This window comes from Maniola jurtina, chromosome 13 (assembly GCF_905333055.1).
Source record: "Maniola jurtina chromosome 13, ilManJurt1.1, whole genome shotgun sequence".
Lineage (NCBI taxonomy): Eukaryota > Metazoa > Arthropoda > Insecta > Lepidoptera > Nymphalidae > Maniola > Maniola jurtina.
The window spans coordinates 841,802-864,667 of record NC_060041.1 but is presented as its reverse complement, the minus strand read 5'-3'; the positions used below and the strand labels follow the sequence as shown (position 1 = coordinate 864,667).

Genomic DNA, 22,866 nt, shown 5'->3' with positions numbered 1-22,866 from the left:
TAATTAGTGTCTAGATATGTTAAAACGCACGTAACTCCGAAAGGTTCGATCCAAGGGATCCACTAGGCAATCATCGCTTCGTACCTAACAAGAAAGGAAAAAAAAATCTCCCTCGTCGTTAAAAACCAATTATAGACGTCCATTGGTGGCCCACATAGTAGGGACTTCCATAGGTCGCTGTCTTGGATCCACTTGGATTTCCACTAGGTCAACGGACCACTTCAAACGAGTCGCACTCGTCAAAGTCGTCCGTTGACCTAGTGGAAAGAGTGCCAAAATGCAGCAATTTACGATGCGAGGTCGCCATTCCGGCACCTTGGATTCCAACGTGTATCGGTTCTTTGAACTATGCGCCCCGCCCATTGTCACTTGAGCTTCGCAACTCGCTGAGCTACTTTGGTTCTCCTATGGCTTTCCTCACTCCTCATTTCTGATTTATGAAGAACTAGAATATACCCGCGACATCGTCCGCGTGGATTTAGGTTTTAAAGATCCCGTGGGAACTGTTTGATTTTCCGGGATGCCTATGTCAATTACAGGGACGCAAGCTACCTCGGTACCAAAATCGGTTAAGCGGATGGGTCTTTAGGAATCCGATGGGAACTCTTTGGTTTTCCGAGATAAAAAGTAGCCTATGTCCGTCCTCGGGATATAAGCTAACTCTTTACCCGTCAGAATCGGTTAAACTGTTGGGCCCTGAAAAGGTAGCAGACAGACAGAAACACTTTCGCATTTATAATACTAAGTATGGATTCCGAATGTACAAGTAGCTCTTGATACTATGATTGATATCATCATAGAAATCATAGAGATTTCCATATAATTTTCACTAACGGGTTCTGTGAGGAAATTTAGAGGTACCTCTATATCCATACTAATATTATCAATGCAAAAGTATGTTTAACTGTCAGTTACCTTTTCACGTCTCATCTGACTAGGTATGGAGATAACTTGTATTACGTAGACGGACATCGGCTTTTAAAAAAACCGCATCAACAAAATTATAGGCACCTACTGACTAATAATTCGTAGGTACGTACGATTTACTCAGAGGTAGAGTAGGTAGGTATACCTTGATCTACTTTTACTAGCAAATCTTTTGCATAATTAATTATTATGTTACGTATAGACTAATGTAAATAAATATATTTTACTTTTTACATAGAGGAGATATTATATTCTGTGATAATACATTTAAATATTTTTTTAATGATGTAACCAAACATTCACGGTTTTCGGATTTATTCCTTTACTTGTGCTATCAGCCAAATTTTATGTTTTTAGGTCAACGGGAAGTACCCTATAGGTTTTCTCGACAGACAATACGGACGGACAGACAGACAGGCAACAAAGTGATCGTATAAGGCTTCCGTTTGTCCTTTTGAGGTACGGAACCCTCAAAATGCGGGCTATTTAGAGCTAGAGGCTTAAATAATAAAAATATCAATTTGTTTTGCAGAAGAGCAGTACTATTCTATGCCAAGGCTGTTCGAGTTGGACGATTATGAAGAATGCCTGGCCACGCGCGGCGCCTTCTGCCTCGGGTCCTTCCACCTCACGTCGAAGCGATACAGCCGACTTCTGGACGCTATACAGGTATTGGGTTATAACAGTAAACATCAGTACCGCCCACATAATATGGGCTCACACCTTTGGGCCGGAACAGTACCAACTCCTTCCATTCATCGATCGGATCCAAAGGCAGGCTGTTCGACTTTTGGACGATCCCAATATACGGCGGTATTCACTTAACATCAGGTGACCCGCCTGCTCGTTTGGCAGGCATTTATTGGCTGGTTTTTTATATAAAAAATAGCTAGTATTTTTTATATATATAAATATTATTTTTACAGTGATCAACAGTTTGACAACAAATAAAGTTTTAACTTGCCACGCTGGACTGGTTTACCCACTCTCATCACATTGTCTAAATATTATGCTAAACTAGAGGATGCCCGCGACTTCGTCCGCGTGGAATTAGGTTTTCAAAGAACCCGTGGGAACGGTTTGATTTTCCGGGATAAAAAGTTACCTATGTCAATTAGGTACATGGACGCAAGCTACCTTGGTACCTAATTTCAAACAAATCGGTCAAGCGGATGGGTCTTTAGGAATCCCGTGGGAACTCCTTGATTTTCCGGGATTAAAAGTAGTCTATGTCCGTCCCCGGAATATAAGCTTTCCTCTGTACCTTTCGTCAGAATCGGTTAAACTGTTGGGCCGTGAAAAGGTAGCACACAGACAGACAGACGGACAGACACACTTCCGCATTATAATATTAATAGTATGGATAAGTAGATTCATTAATAGACAAGGAAAAAGCTGAATTTCTTTTTGCCACTGGACTGAAACCGCGGGCAATCTCTACTCATATCATGTAGTTATATTACAGTCGTAACAAATTAACATGTGATTAAATCATTAAACTGACCTATCTCAAGTGCATTAATTATATTTATTAAAAAAACATATCACGCAAGAATGCAATAATCGTAATATGACGTGGATTAAGTTTTAATTTTTATTATAAAGAGACCATGACCTCCAGGTCAATTAAATATCATCATCGAATATATAAAATGAAAAGGTGACTGACTGACTCACTGATAGCTATCAGTCACAGCTAAAACCACTGGACGGATCGGGCTGAAAGGCATACATTTTGGAAATTTAGATTTTTGAAAATTTAACCTCTAAGGGAGTGAAATAGGGGTTTGAAATTCGTATGAAAGTTTAAAGTTACATAGCTACTTGAAAATAAAGTGGCGGAAAAATTTAAAAGACTTTAAAAGAAGAAGAAAATTAAAAAGTAGGTAGAGGGGGTTATACAAGAAGTGGTCTAGGCTACTAGAATTTTTTCAGATTATATCATGACTAGCTTTTGCAAAAATGATTTCGCATGATATAATTGAAAAAACATGAAAGCTACATACCTACAATATTACTAATGCCAGCTCTTATAATAACAACTCTTAACAAGTTACGAACTTGAAACTCCTAAATCTCTTCACCTTCGATATAAAGTTAGTTTGGTATTTTTCCATAACGGGTCCCTCGCCTTTTATGTCAATAAATATACTGACAGCTACTTTGTACGGAAAGTTTGGGACCTTACCTACAATGGACGGATTAGAGTGATTTAATTAGTTAAAACAAGGTCGTTATTTAACCATGCGAATTGCGAACTAATGCGAAATTCAATGTTACCTAACGTAATTGTTTTGTTTGTTCGATTTGTGACCTTCATTTTTATTATTTTCTAGAACTATTCTATTTATGGTTAATTAGACCCTACTAAGATTTTCAGATTTTTGCCTTGGCAGTTAAGTACCTGTTATTTGATATTTTTTTCAAACCAAACGACATAATATGCTTCCAAACTACCTTCTTATTATAGTTTTTTACGATACGACTAAAAGCAAAAAAAAGTACCATTCATAAACCTACGAGTATAATACTATCACCTTATTATCTTCTGTCCTGTCTGTTATTTTTTCGCGGCCCATCTGGTTAAGTGATTTTGACAAAAAATAGTGGCAGCTTGCATCCTGGAGAGTGACATAGGTTATTTTTAATCCTGAAAAAAATTATCGAGTTTCCACGGGATTTTTAAAAAACCTAAATCCACACGAAGTTGCGTTCACCGTCTGGTAGATTAAAATTATATAACGTCAGGCCAAAGAACCGAACCCCAAGCCTTTTGCTTATAGCGCAAAGCAAACACCACTGTGCCGGAGAGGTCGGTAGATAAAAATAAATCAAATTATCTTATTCTGATTCGTAATCAAAGGCTGAAGTCAACGAACTCTATTCAAGGTTCAATGCTCAAAATTTAGGTATGAATGAGCTCTCTAATCCGAAACTCTTTTGAGGGTTCCGTAGTATAATATCATATTTATTGGTGTTGATGACTTTGTGTAGTCAGCGGGGTGATTTGCTAACTTAGTGTATAACACTGAATGATAGCCACCGAGTTTATTTGACATTGGCTGGTTCTACATTGCTACTTCAGTGAGTGATATTAAAATAATTTTTCATAGAAAACCTTTAATGGATTAAAAATACATGTGATATGGGCTCAGTGGCTCTCCTTCAGTGTTAGACACTGAGTTAGCGAATCAGTAGGCAGACCACAGTTCAATCCCGGGCACGCATTTCTAACTTTTCTGAGTTAAGTAGGTAGGTATATAGATATTAGATATAATGCTTTTTAAACATTAATTAATATCACTTGCTTTATATCGTGAGGCAATTAGCATGCTTGAGAGTTCTCCATAATGTTCTCAAAGATGTAGTCTGCCAATCCGCTCTGAGAGGCCAGCATGGCATCCGTACATATTATGACTACGTATGCTAAAACCCTTCTCATTCTGACAGTGCTCAGTAGTGAGCTGGCAATGGGTTGATCATGATGATGATGATGATGTGCGTAGCCTTCAAAGTGGTCAGGTAGGTACCTTCTTCTTCTTCTTCTCTCTGGGCTGGTTTCCGCACTTAAACGTTTTTTATACTCACTGAAGGGTATGGGTACCATAGGCTCTGGCCCTGTCACCTTCAGCGTCGTAGCCTTGCGTGCTAATGCGTCCGCTGCCTCGTTTCCCTGGTCCCCATCATGTCCTTTGACCCACCGTAGGGTGATGTCATTCGACATGGCGAGTGTTTCCAGAGCCTTGTGGCAGTCTTGTATGAGTTCAGAGGTTGTCGAAGATCTAGCCAACAGGTAGGTACCTATTATGTATCAAGTTATAGTAAACCTATCGTTGAGGCAAAGGGTTTTTGAGAATACGTCATGTTAATTAGGTAAATAATTTAAACTAGTTAACTGGTTTTTACTTATTTAATTAAATTCAGATCCGATAAGAATAAAAGTATAATTGTAATTTTATTGAGAACGGGTTTGGTACCTTTTTAATTTATTTTCCAGCCAGGTAACCTCCCAGTGTGCCTGGATGCTGCTGGTCCCTTTTGGATGCGTCCGAGGGGAAGAGCAGTGTTCGGGCCGGTGCGCCCCGGTAACATGGCTAATAATTTCTCTTCAGAGATATTGTTGACTATGGCTAATGACCTGGCAGGGGGGGAGGTTTCTCCGCGTGTCCCTCTGACTAGCAGAGGGCACAGTGGATGAAGCGGAGGATGGGACGCGGGCGACGTTCGCGTCCCAAGGTCGGGGGACGCACTTCGTTGGTGCGTCCCGGAGGTGCGTCGATGGGGACCGAGCAGGTCCCCGGTGGAGGGTCTGCCTTAGCAGACGTCGCTGGCTGGGTCGCGGTTGTTTGCTTCGGCCGTTCCCGTGACCCAGTCGCCAGGCGACGCGCAGTAGCGCCGCTGGGGTTTAGTGGGTATTCCGGTCGCCTCTCGGCCGGCGAGTCCCACATACCCTCCCTCCGGGGGGGATGCGTAAATGCATTCCCCAGCGTCAACAAAAAAAAAAAAAAAAAAAAGGTTCCATATTGAAACTTTGTGATTTTTGTATGCCCATTATATTTGAAACCACAAATACAATAACTAAGATACTAAGTAGGTACTTATGATGTGTTTTATGTAATAGGAATACGTTTGGGTACAAAGCTTTTTCGAAAGAAAATTTCTGAAAACTTCACCAAATATAGATAGGTAGAGCTTGTCTATTTTATACAACGATAATTTTATCTATCTACAAAATTATGTAGTGGGGTGCGTCATTTCAAAATGACAAGCTCTACCTACGTAAATTTTGTAGCTTAAATCAGGAACGGTTATTAATATTTTTTCTACATTTTTAACCCCCGACCCAAAAAGAGGGGTGTTATAAGTTTGAAGTGTGTATCTGTGTATCTATCTGTGGCATCGTAGTTCCTAAACTAATGAACCGATTTTAATTTAGTTTTTTTTTTGGTGGCTTGATCGAGAGTGTTCTTAGCTATAATCCAAGAAAATCGGTTGAGCCGTTTGAAAGTTATCAGCTCTTTTCTAGTTACTGTAACCTTCACTTGTCGGGAGTGTTATAAATTTTTAATTTACACTTGTTTATTTATTTTGTGGCTAGTGATATAATTTTATTGTTTGGTTCCGTCGCGGCCAATGTACGTTACAGTAAACAATAAGTAAATCATTTTTTTTACACTTTTGCTGAAATCAGTTTCGTATTCGCTATGTCCCCTTAATAAAACGCTCCTACGTTTCATGATTTATTTGAACTGATTCGCAGGTTATAAGACTTGTTTACGCTTTTGGTAAAACCGTACCGCCACCCAAAAGTTCCGGTTTGATGCCGCCAAGAAAACTATAAACCATATGTACCTACCTATAACTTCAGATTACACCTATCATTATCTATGCTGCCGACCTTTTGGTGAAAAGCGGCTAAACCCAAAAAGTAGTCTTTGAGTTATTGCCAAAAAACATGGGAATTAAAAACTGACCTGCCTTTAAAATGGATTCTATAGACTCTTATATATAGACTAGCTGATGCCCGCAGCTTCGCCCGCGTGGATTGGTCAGATCCCCTGCAGCATCAGAATTGAAGAGTTGGACTCCAAATTTTTTATGAAACAATGTCGCAAAGTTCCTCTATCGATTAAAAAAGAAATGACGCAAATCGGTTCAGAAATCTCGGAGATTTCGGTGTACATAGGTAGAAAAACACAACTCCCTTTTTGAAAGTCGGTTAAAAAAGTAGCCTATTTTACTCCCTGGTCAATTCTCTACTTGTCTGTGAAAATCCCGTCAAAATCGGTTCAGCCGTTCCCAAGATTAGCCTTTTCAAACAGACAGACAGACAGACAGACAGACAGACAGACAGACAGACAGACAGACAGACAGACAGACAAAAATTTTAAAAACGTGTGATTCGGTTATAGTATCGTTCAAATAACCATATGACCTTAATATGCGGTAGTTATTTCGAAATTACAGACAGACACTCCAATTTTATTTATTAGTATAGATTCTATAGATTGTACTTCTCTGGGTCGCGCTTTAGTGCCGACCCAGCAACAGAAAAAGAGCTTGTTCCTACGTAGCATAATTATAGTCGTATTTCAAAATTCCGAATTACGAAAAATTTTGGCGATACGATACTATACCTACTCATAAAGCATTTTTTAGGGTTAGCCGCTTTTTAACAAGAGTACGGCAGCTTTTGCTGCGGCAGTTAGTAAACCTATAAAACCTACCTCCACAGCACGTTTATTGAAAAATCAAAACTTGATTTGAATGACGTAGGTAAGTAAGTCTGTCTGGGGCTTCGGGATTTTACTTTAGTACTAGCTGTGCCCGCGACTTCGTTCGCGTGGAATACTCTGTACGTTAAAAATGTTCGCCGTGATTCTTTAAATTGACATAACTTTTTTATTTATGAACCGATTGACATGAAATAAACACTAAATGTTAAGTGAAGCTTACTACAATATATTGATGAAAACCGTATCTAAATAGAATAAGCCGTTTCTGATATTAGCGTGCACAAACACCCAGACAAACAGACAAAAAAAAATTAATTACAATTTCGGGTTCGGCATCGATATAATAACAACCCCTGCTACTTTTTCTTTATATATTTCCATTGTACAGACACCACTTTTCTACAATTTTATTATATGTATAGATTATTAATGGTTTGGAATTCCGCTATAAGTATGTTCATAAACTGCCTCCCAAGTTCATTGGTTAAACTGTGGTCTTATAATTGAAAACTCCTGGGTTCAGTTCTCAGTAGAAACACTTACAATTTCTAAATTATGTCTGGTCTGGTCTGGTCTGGTGGACCGTGGCACTGTGAGCCGATCAAGCCAATTTCATGCCATACATGCTTTTACCAAAAGTCTGCGGAGGTAAATACCTACATGTGTTGTACCTCAGATTGTAGCCAAGAGCTAAAATTAACTCATAGAAAAACCACTGAATGAGCAGAATATTAAAAATAATTCTCTGACTCATATTTTTAAAGCACCATAGCCATAGGAATTAAAAGAACAGTTACTATACTTAGCTAATTAACAATTGTTATGGCTTCAGCCACTTATGGTTATTTACCACTCTAGCAAGAGATTCAACATTCCGGTCCCATGTTCTGAGGTTACGTAGAAACCTCATATGGGTCTTGGTTTTATACATCGATGGTTTAATATATTCTTCATTCCTCGTCCAAGAATTAGCCCGCTTCCACAAAGCTTCAGTTGTGTCAGGTGATTAAAGTTACGTTACATTGTTCCAGAAATTCTCCGACGACAAGAATCATTTCAACCACACATATATCCAGCGAGGCTACTGTGTGACAACCACGTGCGCACACATAGATGGAGATTCCCCACCACACATCTTCGAAGAATGCGTCCACAACCTGACCAAAACTAACTATGGGCTCGACACAGAATTAATAGAATTGGAGTATTGTAAAACTGAGGAAACTCCACCTAAACCAATAGATGTCCCGGATATGATCTTTGCGGTGATAGTTGGCCTGATCGTGATGGGCAATGTGGTCGGAACAGCTTATGATTTGCTCAGAAACCCGGATAATAAACGTAAGTCTTCTTCTTTGTTGAGTTTGTGCACTCATCCAATCCAAGTCCGTGAAAATACGAATATAAAAAACTCGGACCGACTCGGATATTGTTTACGCACTAATCCGATCTCTGATCCAAGCTATTCAGTGGACATCTTTAACATGTCTACATCATATTATGTCCGATTTGAATCCGAGGCACATCCTGGATATTCTCATAGAAGAAAGATAGAAGTCGGATATCGGAAATCGGAGCTAGTACGTCAACTACCATACAAATAGTCTATGACTTCTTCGAAACGTATTTTCACGGATTCGGATCGGATGTAGTGCGCAATCGCCTTTTAAGGAGTAATATAGGGAGGAAAACATCGTGAGGCAATCTGGATGCCTGAGAGTTGCTTATATTGTTCTCAAAGGTGTGTGAAATCTGCCAATCTGTACTTGGTCAGCGTGGCCAAACCCTTCTTATTGAAAGGAGACCCGTGCTTAGTAGTGCGATGGGTAGTTGATGATGATGAAGTTTAATAAAGTAACGTTTTCAGCAAACCGGTACCTGATGACGTGGTCCGCCCGGGTCAACTGGGGGAGACTGACAGCTAACTATGAGAAGGAGGACCCTCGGCTCTGCGCGCTTGACCCGGTCAATGGCATGAAGTAAGTCTATCACCCATTCGTCTATCGGTTTTTAAAACTATGTGCCCCGCTCATTGCCACCATGCCATTTTAGGTCGGTTAGAATATTAGACGACCTCATAAAAAAGGTTTGATAGACCCTCGAAAGTTTTGGTAGACCCTCCACTACTACTGGGAGCTGCTGGATTCAGGGGGTGCAAGACCATAGCGTGTGGAAGTCTCTACTGATGATGAAGTCTACGTCCACGGCTGGACAAAAGTCTTTTGTAGGTCTCCGCTCTTGCGTTAATTAATTTGTTGAGCCGCTGCCATGGCGTCACCAGTACTTATTCAATGGTTCTGGTTGAAAATCGGCGCTGTATGCATTTGCGCTTTATATTGCGATGTATACATCTGGAACTTTTTTCAGGTTGTGCCATATACGACAATGAGTGTTATCTTGGCGCTCCTATATTACTCTGAACCATATATATAAGTCTATGCTCTGAACAAATACTCGAGTGATGGAAGCTGGTAACACATACCTACATAAAAAATGTTTTATGAGTGGCATAGTTACTATGTAAATAAATTTTTTCTTTCTTTTTTCAAACACAAGAAGCAACCACAAGTTATCTAAGTTCAAAATTTAAACACACGTTAAACACGTGCGTTGTAAGGGATATAAACGTATTTAGTCCAAACCGCACCTAAAAATTTTGTGGTTAGATATTAAATTTTTAATCTGTGACTATGCTCAATTATTATTCCAAAACTATGAAACTATGTCTGGTAAACCCGTCTTTTCGGATTCATTTGATTTGTTTTTATGATTTTTATTATCTTGGTGTTAGGTATATTAAGAAAATCATTAAAGTTTTGCGGTTTTGGGCTTGGCAATTAATTAGAGTAATCTCACAACTATTATGTTTTGTATGGTCATAATAGTATTGTAGTAGGTAGGTATATAAAATAATCTTGTGGTCCAGGATCTAAGTTTGACCTTTACTTAGATTATTGTGGTTTAAGCTGGCCGTTAATTATTATTATTATTTAGGTATTTTTATTTAATAGGCTGATAGCTATTATGTATAACAATGTTTTATATTTTAATTATTACAATGTAGCTGTAATATTTGCAATTCGTGATATTTGCAATTCGTGCAAGATGAACGTAATCACACTTCACACTAATAATATAAAGGCGAAAGTCTGTGTGTATGTGTGTGTGTGTATGTTTGTTACTCCTTCACGCAAAAACTACTGGACATGTTTGGCTGAAATTTGGAATGGAGATAGATAATATCCTGGATTAGCACATAGGCTACTTTATATCCCGGAAAATCAAAGAATTCCCCACTCTAGTTCACTCTGGCATAGGTAGGTATGCGAGTAGGTATTTAATAACATTAAAATTTAAAATGTTTGTTTCAGAGCAATAACACTGATCGCCGTAATAATCGCGCACTCTTCAATCGCACACTACATGACTTTTGTACACAATCCAAGCTTTTTGGAAACGGTAAGTACTTACACGTTTTTTTTCTTACAGACAAACAGATTAATTAACAATTATACCCCATTAATCGTAATAATAAAACCTGAGTCATATAATTGTAGCTAGGTAGTACCTACTTGCCTACATTGCACAATATAAATAAACAATCTTGTATAATAGCTGAATTTAATTTAAATTTAATTGAATTTAATTCGCTGTTACTATTTCTCATACCTACTAAGAATAAGAATGAAATGTTTTAATCACTTGTTTATAATTGATTACCTTACCTATAAGTCTTATAGTAAACTAGCCGATGCCCGCGACTTCGCCCGCGTGGATTTAGTTTTTTCGAAATCCCGTGGGAACTCTTTGCTTTTCCGGGATAAAAAGTAGCCTATGTGCTAATCCAAGATATTATCTATCTTCATTCCAAATTTCAGCCAAATCCGTCCAGTAGTTTTTGCGTGAAGGAGTAACAAACATACACACACACACACATACAAACTTTCGCCTTTATAATATTAGTGTGACTAGCTGATGCCCGCAGCTTCGCCCGCGTGGATTGGTCAGATCCCCTGCAGCATCAGGATTGAGGAGTTGGAATCCAAATCTTTTATGAAACAATGTCGCAAAGTTCCTCTATCGATTAAAAAAGAAACGACGCAAATCGGTTCAGATATATCGGATATTTCTGTGTACATAGGTAGAAAAACACAACTCCCTTTTTGAAAGTCGGTTAAAAAAGTAGCCTATGTTACTCCCTGGTCAATTTTCTACTTGTCTGTGAAAATCCCGTCAAAATCGGTTCAGCCGTTCCGAAGATTAGCCTTTTCAAACAGACAGACAGACAGACAGACAAAAATTTTAAAAACGTGTGATTCAGTTATGGTATCGTTCAAATAACCATATGACCTTAATATGCGGTAGTTATTTCGAAATTACAGACATACCTACACTCCAATTTTATTTATTAGTATAGATTTTAAACAAGTCATTTAAAACCCATCTGAGGCTTGCACTACAATCTCTGAATGTCTGTCTGTTTGTTTTAAACTCTTTTTATTTTTTTCACTCTTTCTAAATTCTGCTCCAGTAAAACCTTTGGTAGTGGGGCCATAGTATTGAAAAAAGGTGTTATTTCTTATACGATGGCAGCCCTTTGTGCGAGTCTGACTTGCTTGACCGATTTTTAATTATCACCTTGTTTAATTTTATAATTTTTACTTAATAGGCACACCAGCACCCGTTGTCGGCCATGCTGACGAACGGCACAGCGGTGGTGCAGACGTTCATCATACTGTCCAGCTTCCTCCTGGCGTACAACGTGCTGCTGACGCTCGAAGCCAACCCTAACAAGAAGATCGGGCTCGCGTTCTGGTGGCAGGTCATTATGCATCGGGTTGTGAGGTAATTATACATCCGTTACGGCGATAATAATTAATGATAATAAAATGCATTATTCATGCATTTAATCCTCTCCATCTCTTATCATAATAAATAGTAGGAGTTTTTGGGATGATAAGGTGGGTTCCCAGATAGTTCAGCACGCAATTCGACTCAGAAAACGAGATTTTACAGTTATTATCACATGATAACAAGCGGGACCCGCGGCTGAACGTGCTTTCCGAAACATGCAGGGAACCATGCCAAATTCGGACCTCCAAAGTCATCCATTGTCTTAAACTCTTTTGTAAACTCTTTATGCTCACTTAACAGACTAACACACACGTTAGACTCAACTATAATTATTAATTTCGTTAACTTATTCTTCTAGAATAACACCTCTTTCGATGTTCGTGGTCGGGCTAACAGCAACGTGGTGGCGCCACATGAGCGATGGCCCACTCTGGTCCACTCTAGTGCAAGCTGAGAGTGACCGTTGCAGGAACAAGTGGTGGACCCACGCGTTCTACGTCAACAACCTGGTGATGCCTGACGAGAGATGCCTTATACAGACCTGGTAAGCTGAAAAACATGTAGTATAGAAGCAGGCGTTATTTTGCGGAAGTCCATGATATAAAAGGAACCAAAAGCCCAATTTGCTATAATCCGCCAAACCAAACAAATCTGTATGGTGCAACATGCAGCATACGACATGCACCACCCGCCCTCCCACTGATAAACATGCAAGAAAAGCCAGCCACCAAGCAAGCCCCACGTATCACAACCACGCAGCACCACACAAATCCCATAAAGTAACTAAAAATTAATGAAGTAATTTACTTTTCAAATAGGCATTGTAAGGTCCACATCTCCTGAGGATGCTCCGGCGTCGGAGCGAAACGTGCGTCGAGTGGTTTTGGAATTTGTGTGGTGTTACGTGGTGGTGCACCATGGTATGGCTTGCTTGGTGGTTGGCTTTTCCTGCTTGTTTATCAGTAGGAGGGCGGGCGGTGCATGTCGCATGCTTTGTGTTGCACCATACAGATTTGTTTGGTTTGGCAGATTATAGCAAATTGGCCATTGGTTCCTTGTATAGCTGAAACATACTTGTTAGTTCCTTTTTTCTAAAATTACTAAGTAGGTATTTAGATTTTTTCTGATAAGCTTAAAATGACCAAATGTCTAGCTAATATCTTAGTAAATAAAACTTTTGACAGAGACCTCTATGATAGGTACCTAATTATTCAAATCAATGTTTAGGCATGGTTTCTTGACAGACATGTTTGTGGTAAAGAATACCACGCGCTGTTTTCATGGCGCCTAAGGATTCTGTGATAAAACAGTCAATCACTCCAAAACTACCTCCGGTAGACCCGTCGTTTTTGGATTCACTTGACTCATTGTCTATTACGGAAATTTGATCTTTACCTAGATTATTGTGGTTTAGGATGGATATAGTGTAGTTATTTATCATAATAATAATATCAATATGAATGCAAAAGTGTGTCTATTTGTCTGTTACCTTTTCACGGCCAATCAATCGAAACGATTCTAACGTTTGGTAGTGTTTGTTGCAGTGTCTACCAAAACTTCGTTTGGTAGAACCAAAAACATTTTAAATAGATAGGTGATTATTATACTACGGTTGACCCATCGTTTTTGGATTCGTTTGACTCATTGTTTTTCTGAGAATTTGACCTTTACCTAGATTATTGTGGTTTGGGCTGGGCGTTAATTTATTATAATACAAATACATATATCTCTATTAAATTATCTGACAGCTATTATGTTCTTAGGGTCATAATGCTATTGTGTGGTATGGCCCAGGAATCGGGGTCTATTTTTATCTCGATTGACGTCAGGGTTAGCTGGGTTAGGTATACCGGAACATGAGTTAATGGGCATGGAAAAACACGCATTAAGTTATAAATGCAAATTAGAACATTCTCTGAACGCGCGTGCCTGTTTTGCAAAATAATAATACCGTTCAAACGGATGTGAAAAACTAAGTAACTATTTACTTATTTTTTTTATATATGTATTTCCTATGCTGAAAAAACGAAGATTCTTATCATTTGAATTGTATTTTTTTTTTTCTATTTGCTTAAACTTTATCTTGGAAAATAATAATTATGACTTAGCAAAAAATCAAAGTCGTTAAACCGATTATTAAAAAAACACCGGTCAAATGCGCGTCTAATTCCCACCCGAAGAGTTCCGTAGCCAATTCTACCAAATATAACACTTTAATTTTTCTCGTGATGTATGACAAATTCATGGCTTTCGGATTTTCCCCTTTACTTGTGTTATAAGACTGCTAATTGCTACCTACCAAACATGATTCTAATTCAACGGGATGTACCCTTAAGGGTTTGAGTCCCTTGACGGGTCTTGAAAGAGGCAGACAACGACATGATCCTATAAGGATCTTTTTTTCTCTGGAGATACGGAACCCTACATGTAGTGCCTAAAAAAAGTGTTATTAAAACAAAAAACAAAAAAACATTACTAATTAAATAAGCTTATTAATTAAGCTTTTAAACTAAAACTAGAGGGGTAACTTTCCGCCATATTGTGGCGTCTTAGTAAAAATATATTTAATTTTAATATACTTACCCATGAATTTTTTAATAGTTTTTATACCTACTAGGACTTAGCTAAATAATGTACAAAACAAAAGTATTGTTATACGTACGAGTAGATAAAGTACCTATTTTCTTTGCAAACCGTATTTTTCATATGACAGTAGAGGTGGAGATCATTGACTTTCCTGTTCTTAGTTTGATATGAATGCATAAAACTGAGGCTTTTCTATTTACTTGAAATTGCAGAGTTAGCTTGCATCTCGGAAATAGATACCAAGCATTTGCAAGGAAAAAAAAACTGAGACTAAGGGATATAAAGTTGCGGGAAACATCCAATCATACTACATAATATTATTATAATATTTCAGGTGTGTGTGCGATGTGTGTGTGGTGTATGGCGTGTTCGTGTGTGTGTGTGTGTGTGTGTGTGTGTGTGTGTGTGTGTGTGTGTGTGTGTGCGGGAAACATCCAATCATACTACATAATATTATTATAATGTTTGTGGTGTGAGTGCGGTGTGTGTGTGGTGTGTGTGTGGTGTATGGCGCGTGTGTGTGTGTGTTTGTGTGTGTGTTTAGTGATGATGGACGGATTTATCCATGGTTCCCGCGAGATTTTTTCAAACAATATATCGAAGTCGCAGGCATCATCTAATAATAAATTTATTCAAACTGATGATATGATCAATTACATACATATAAATAACTCCATGTTCATTTCTCCCAGGTTCCTAGCAGTAGACATGCAGCTGTACTTAGTGACATCAGTACTGTTAGTGCTGCTGATTCGACGACCCCACACCGCTGTGAAGGTGTTCTCGGCTCTCTTCGTCCTGTCCATCCTGGCCAACTTCGCGATAACCTACAACTGGGACCTCACGATCCTGTTCCTTGGGAACCCTGAGTGAGTTGCAAAGATAACTAAAATTACAAAAATACGTGACGTAGTTTATTCAGTTAGATGTTTTACGAATAGCTTAGGTGGTTCAAACATAAGTGGAAAAAAATGACTGACTGACTCGAAACGCATAGCTCAAACTACTGGACGGATCGGGCTGAAAGGCATGCAGATAGCTATTAATATGACGTAGACATCCGCAATCAAAGGATTTTTGAAAATTCAACCCCTGGGGGCGTAAAATAGGGGATTGAAATATGTTTAGACCAAGTCGGGGGCATAAGCTACTTAATATTATGAATGCTAAAGTATGTGTGTGTGTTCTGTGTGACTTACGCCCTAAGAAATCTCATATGTACACCATTTAGGCACACAATACTTTGACATGTGTGAAAATACCTAATAATTTTTTTGTATTTAGATTGATCCGCTGGCAGTACAAAGGCGTACCCTCGTTCAAGTGGCAATACGCGGCGCCGTGGAGCAGCGCGCCGGCCGCCATACTAGGCCTCCTCCTGGCCTTCGTCTACCATCTGATGAGGAAGAGCGAATACGACCTTCACAAGAACACTGTAAGTCACTCACTCACTCGTTCAAGTGGCAGTACGCGGCGCCGTGGAGCAGCGCGCCGGCCGCCATACTAGGCCTCCTCCTGGCCTTCGTCTACCATCTGATGAGGAAGAGCGAATACGACCTTCACAAGAACACTGTAAGTCACTCACTCACTCGTTCAAGTGGCAGTACGCGGCGCCGTGGAGCAGCGCGCCGGCCGCCATACTAGGCCTCCTCCTGGCCTTCGTCTACCATCTGATGAGGAAGAGCGAATACGACCTTCACAAGAACACTGTAAGTCACTCACTCACTCGTTCAAGTGGCAGTACGCGGCGCCGTGGAGCAGCGCGCCGGCCGCCATACTAGGCCTCCTCCTGGCCTTCGTCTACCATCTGATGAGGAAGAGCGAATACGACCTTCACAAGAACACTGTAAGTCACTCACTCACTCGTTCAAGTGGCAGTACGCGGCGCCGTGGAGCAGCGCGCCGGCCGCCATACTAGGCCTCCTCCTGGCCTTCGTCTACCATCTGATGAGGAAGAGCGAATACGACTTTCACAAAAACACTGTAAGTCACTCACTCACTCGTTGAAGTGGCAATACGCGGCGCCGTGGAGCAGTGCGCCGGCCGCCATACTGGGACTGCTTCTGGCCTTCGTCTACCATCTGATGAGGAAGACCGAATACGACCTTCACAAAAACACTGTAAGTCACTCACTCACTCGTTCAAGTGGCAGTACGCGGCGCCGTGGAGCAGTGCGCCGGCCGCCATACTGGGACTGCTTCTGGCCTTCGTCTACCATCTGATGAGGAAGAGCGAATACGACCTTCACAAAAACACTGTAAGTCACTCATTCACTCGTTCAAGTGGCAGTACGCGGCGCCGTGGAGCAGCGCGCCGGCCGCTATACTAGGGCTGCTTCTGGCCTTCGTCTACCATCTGATGAGGAAGACCGAATACGACCTTCACAAAAACACTGTAAGTCACTCACTCACTCGTTGAAGTGGCAATACGCGGCGCCGTGGAGCAGTGCGCCGGCCGCCATACTGGGACTGCTTCTGGCCTTCGTCTACCATCTGATGAGGAAGAGCGAATACGACCTTCACAAAAACACTGTAAGTCACTCACTCACTCGTTGAAGTGACAGTACGCCGTAGAAAACACTTGGGGATTGTCAAGTTTAGTCATTTTTTGTGGCTGGTTATGGAATATGCTAAGCGATCACAGCTTTCTGAGGATCATTGTTTCTAACCGCTGTAATGTGTTCCGATTTCCGACACCCAAGACGCGATGGGTCTCTAGTTTGACCAACATAATAAGCTACCATATCTCCAGTTGATCTAATAGGTACATACCTACCCGGATACTGGTAATGCCGGCGATCCTTAGGAGTTAAACCACGAAATGAGTTCAATCCGCTGGCAATATAATGCCGTACCCTCGTTCAGCAAAGCAAAAGAGATTAGGAATTTTCTTTCAACGTATTGCCTACATACATCGAAACTTGCCTAAATGAGTATTTATCTATTGCAGTGGTTCCGCATACTGTACCGCATGTCAGTTCCCGCGATGTTCCTGTGGATCTTGGGCGGCTTCCTGATGAAGGACTGTCAGGACAAGTTCCTGGTGACGCTGTTCTCAACCCTGGAGCGGCCGGTCTTCGGCGTCATCGTCTCCATAGCTATGATCGGCTTCTTCTATAGACTTGACCGTAAGTTCTTCTTTTTCGTCTCATGCCTCTTCAATATTGGAAATTGGCCGTCATCTCGTCATATAAAGTCTGCTCGTTTAGATACGGTCGCCTCTGTATCTTTATCTTCTAAATATATGAAAGGAAGTGGTGACTGACTGACTGATATATCAACGCACAGCTCAGACTACTGGACGGATTGAGCTGAAATCTGGCATGCAGATAGCTACCTGTTATGACATTTGCTAAGAAAGGATTTTTGAAAACTCAAATTGGGGCTTGAAATTTGAATAGTGAAAAGCTAGTAGCAGATTCTGCTGATGTTCTGTCTGAGAAAGGAACTCGATTTTTTTTTTGAAAGCTAATTAATTAAAGATAAATCTTATTGTGTAGCACTTGTATTAACCATTTTATAAATCTAGTACCATGGGACCTATTCCACGTATTTATGCACCTTACTCACAACCTGCACGGGGAAGCTGGAAGAAATCTCTTTTTAGAGATAAGCATTTCCTTTGTACATAGCTTAATTTATCGTAACTTTGTAACTACAATTTTGGTACATAAATAAATAATTAACTTACCTACGATACAGAATAATCTGAATAGAAATGGTGTTATTTTGAGAACTTTTCAAGAAAATCGCTGTACTCAATTATACTATTAATCGATTTTCTCTTTAATATTTAAATGAGGATGATTTTTTTTAAACTGTGGCAATGATGATTATAAAATATTTTCTGTCTGGTCCAGTTCGCCCAATTTCATTAAAATATTTTACACTTTATGAAGACTCACCGTTTAAGGTAAATAAAATATATAAAAAAAACAGCAGACAGCACTCTTTCTATAAATCATCAAATTACTTCATAACGTCAATCCAAGTTAATGAATTCAACTAATTTTATCATTCTTCTGGGAATTCTATCTTTGAACTATTTATAGATCTCATAAATCAATTAGGTACTATATCTGGTTGCTAAGTCTTATAAAATATACCTATTCCTTTTTTATGAAAACTTTATGAGATCATAACAGCGTTTGCGGTTTATAATGCCCATAACTACTGGCCCTGACGATAGGAAAATTTTTAATTACGTTTTGGTATGTATAACAGATAATTCTTTCATGTTTATTTATGTTATCTATCTGTATCAATTGCTTATTAATAATATAATATTTATTACTAGATCTTGCACGCTATTTCGACCGCGTGGATTTAGGTTTTTAAAAATCCAACGGGAACTCTGATTTTCTGGGATAAAAAGTAGCCTATGTCTGTCTCTATATACAAGCTATCTTTGTATCAAATTATAGACGGTGTCCACAACTTCGTCTTAGTGGATTTAGGTTTTTAAAAATCCCATGGGAACTTTTTTTAGTTAAAATTTTTCGAGGTGGTGAAATTGAAATGAGATACGAGGACTTAAAGAATTTGTTTAAAACTTGAATGTATCAACCCTGTAAACAGCTGATCGCAGAAATGATCTCGTAAAATACTTCTCTGAACTCGGAAGAAATGTTTTAACGCTTGTCAAATAGCTGAGACCCCGAAGGAATCTATGGCACTATCTAAGTAACTACTATATTATGATGTTTTTTCATTTGATTTTGTTACTCTTTTCAGGTATTTGGTGGTGGATTCTCTCGTGGCGCTCTTGGCAAATTCTGGGAAGGATGTCGCTCTCCATGCTTCTCATACATTGGACGTACAACCTCTCTCTGTTAGCCGTCAAGACCAATTTAGCAAGGACATCCTTCTTTGAGATTGTAAGTATTCAATCAATCAATCAATTTATTACAAAGGGTTATCTACACTGGTCTTATAATAAGTAAATATAATAAGTGCTGATTTGGTTATACAAAACAAAGAATGAGAAGGGTTAGGCCACAGTCCTCCACGCTGGCCATGTGCGGATCGGCAGACTTCACACACCTTTGAGAACAATGTGGGGAATTTTCAGATACCTATATACGTTTCCTCACGATGTTTTCCTTCACCGTTAAAGTAAGTGATATTTTAATTACTTAAAAAAAAACTCCGAAAAAAGTGAGAGGTGCGTGCACGGAATCAAACATCCGACCTCCCGACTAGGAGACTGACATATATACACCACTAGGTCATCACCACCCATTTAATTTAGTCAGGTTAGTACACAAAGATTAGTGGTATGTGGGTTAGTACAGTAAGTGCCCGGTAGGAAATATCGACCTTTCAAAAGAGATAGCTTCGTAAAGCGTTGTCTCTCTCGTTGGGACCGACAAAACATCACATAGGAATGAATGACAGAGACAACGCTTTACAAAGCCAAAAGCTCTTTCTAAAGGTCGATGTACAATATATCTTGCCGGCTAAACTGTACTATGAATTTAATTACTAACAGTTGATTTTTGTTTCAGGGAGGACACTCTTTGGCATCTATATTCATGACCTACGTGACGTCACTTCCGCTGCATATTTTCGTTGAACTACCCACACACAAGTTTTTACAAACTATTTTTATGTGATATATAATTATAATATTGGACATAAATGAAGTCTTTGTAAAACGTGTGAAACACGCACTTTTTTCTATGTCGGTAATTTAGAAATTACTGCATTTGTAAGTAAAGGTGCGGGTAAGAAAATGTACTTGACTCTATCAGATAGGTGCGATATAACATTCGATAATATCGCATGCGTTCTCTATTGCGATATAATGCAAATGTTCAGGCGGCGGTAATCACTTAACATCAAGGTGATCCACCCACTCGTTTGCTCGCTATTTTTATTTTAAAAAAATGTGTCCCTCAGCTGCATTTTAATATAAATATTGTATTCATAATAAAATCGATCAAGTGCGAGTCGACCTCACACACGAAGAGTTCCATACCATCGTATAAGATATAACTATGTATTTTTTTACATGGTGCATTTTGAATTTTTTATCATGTTATAGCGGTAATAGAAATACACAATCTTGAAAATTTCAACACTACTTATTACGGTTTATGAGATACCGGCCACTGACAGACAGACGAACTGACAGACAGACAGACGGCGGAGGCATAAGTACCGAGGTGCTGGCACTCTTCGGAAATAGATACCGCGACCAGCGCCATGACAATATCGATCTTTATGACGCACCTGTGTGGTGGAGCCTTAAAATCTAATTCATGTTAGGTACCTTAAGTTGTAAATATTATACCTACTTATTTACTTTAATTACTAGGGTGATAAAGTATTTTTGATTTAAGTAATGAGCTTAGTTTATCAAGTAAGTTACATCAGGGGCCTTGGAGATGTGTTCATAATAGGTATATACTTATATTATATTAGGATGTAATTAAATTTTTCTTTTGCAGTCTTCCTCTTTCACTCTTTACTGTATTCGAGTGGTTTAATTAAGGATTCAAATAATGAGGTAGAAAATAAAATGGAATTAACTCCACCCGATATTTTGAATGAGGCAAAAATCGCACAAAAAATATGGTCTTTTGGTTTTTTTAAACTCTTGTTTATTTATCTGTTTTCTCACAACTGTATTGAATAACGCTGTATTTAATAACACAGACGTTAAAAGGCTAGGCATTACAAACTAGTGACGGTGGTAATTCTAAGATCGTGACGATGCAGATGGTAAGTAAACCCTCGCCTGCGGCTCGGGCTTACAAACATCAATGGCGTGCGAACATTTCTTCCGTTCGAAAAAAATGTGACTTTGATACTTCACTTAATTACGGTACTTAATTTCCCATTTTATAAGTATTTATACCTATTATTTACATTATGCTTAGATTGCTAAGTCAAGTGTACAAAAGTATATTAAATAAGAATTTTGAAACGGCCGGGTATTTAACTAATTATTTAAATAAGCAATTTTTTGTTTCGTAGTATAATTAATATCAGGGTACTTATAATATAAGAAAAATATTTGGTCAAGAAGGTACTTACATGAGAACCATATGGAAAATATAAATTATTAATACATGACCTACTTTTAAAATTTATTTTATTTTATTAAGTACCTTCGTCCTATCTACTATTTTTAAGTTTTCCATTTCCCAAAATAATATAATTCTTGATTAATAAAGTTAAAAGTAGTCTACTTGAAATATGTTTGAAGTAGATCCTTTCTACTTTGTCCTCAATTGGTATGGCTTATGATACCTTAATCTGTGATACCTATCTATTGTACGTACTTTAGAATTAAAATAAGAATTTAAACGCTTATGTAATTTAGGTTTCACTATGTAAGTTATTTAATTTTAATTAATAAATTTTATAAATCTTTTAAACTTGCCGTTTTTTTTACTTATTTGCTAGTAATAGGGCTAATAATATGATTATTAGTCTACTGCGTGCTAGTACTTATCATAATTTGCAAAATATTTTTGCCTGCACTAAAGCTGCTGATTACCTATGTTTGAAAATAATTTTCCTATTCTTAAATATGCTATGGTAATTTAAAAAGCCTACCATATAATATCTGCTTCCCTTTATACTAGCATGTCCAACAATCCATAGGTTTTTCTGATTTGACAGTGATTTATTTAATTATATTTTCATCCTCGGATGAATTATTTCCATTTAAATCATTTCAAGTTTTTGCTCAAGTTTAAGAGAAAGCCCGCGCGCGCGCTTTTTTGTTTGGTACAGATTATAAAATAAAACAACCGCGCATTAGTTTATTTGGTTGTACCGGTTTTTGATTTGTTACTTTATCAAAAACCAGTATGTTATAAAATTGTAAGTTTAAATAATCAAAATTTAAAGCTTAAATTATATTAGTTATAAACATTAATTATTATAGGTATTTAAAAAAAAAGTGGTAAGTAAAAATAACTAGGTAATTATAATTTAAGTGTGGTAGGAGATGCTTCGGAACAACCAATAAAAGCTAAGTTGTACACAACTCACTCACTTTTAGAAGTATTTCATAAAAGCAAATTATTATTGAATCGTTCATTTATTTTACTTTTTGCCGAGTTTCCCAAATCTCAAACGTATTTTGTATAATATAGGCTTCACTTCAAATTTTTTATAATTGCGCGCTCACCTTAATACACATTATTAATAAATAATTCTTAGACTATAGAGGCTGGGCGTCAGCTGTTTTGTTTGACATTGACATATTGACATAGGTACATCATGTCAGTCGTTGAGAATGACACTGA

The 22,866-nt window shown here is 38.5% G+C and overlaps 1 protein-coding gene across 2 annotated transcripts in view; it reads left to right on the top strand.

The window, feature by feature from the left end:
- The window catches only part of LOC123871325 (nose resistant to fluoxetine protein 6-like), a 32,099-nt gene extending 11,593 nt beyond the window's left edge, over positions 1–20,506 (top strand). Inside the window, exons 2-12 of one of the 2 annotated variants that reach the window (XM_045915072.1) lie at positions 1,460–1,596; positions 8,195–8,504; positions 9,031–9,142; positions 10,535–10,622; positions 11,833–12,008; positions 12,376–12,561; positions 15,296–15,472; positions 15,888–16,038; positions 17,553–17,730; positions 19,337–19,479; positions 20,110–20,506. In XM_045915072.1, coding sequence (XP_045771028.1) covers positions 1,460–1,596; positions 8,195–8,504; positions 9,031–9,142; positions 10,535–10,622; positions 11,833–12,008; positions 12,376–12,561; positions 15,296–15,472; positions 15,888–16,038; positions 17,553–17,730; positions 19,337–19,479; positions 20,110–20,217 — 1,766 coding nt within the window. In that variant the 3' untranslated portion in view covers positions 20,218–20,506. Of the gene's footprint in view, positions 1–1,459; positions 1,597–8,194; positions 8,505–9,030; positions 9,143–10,534; positions 10,623–11,832; positions 12,009–12,375; positions 12,562–15,295; positions 15,473–15,887; positions 16,381–17,552; positions 17,731–19,336; positions 19,480–20,109 lie in introns of those variants that run through there. The other variant, XM_045915071.1, reaches the window with a different exon arrangement.
- Positions 20,507–22,866: the final 2,360 nt, after the last annotated feature.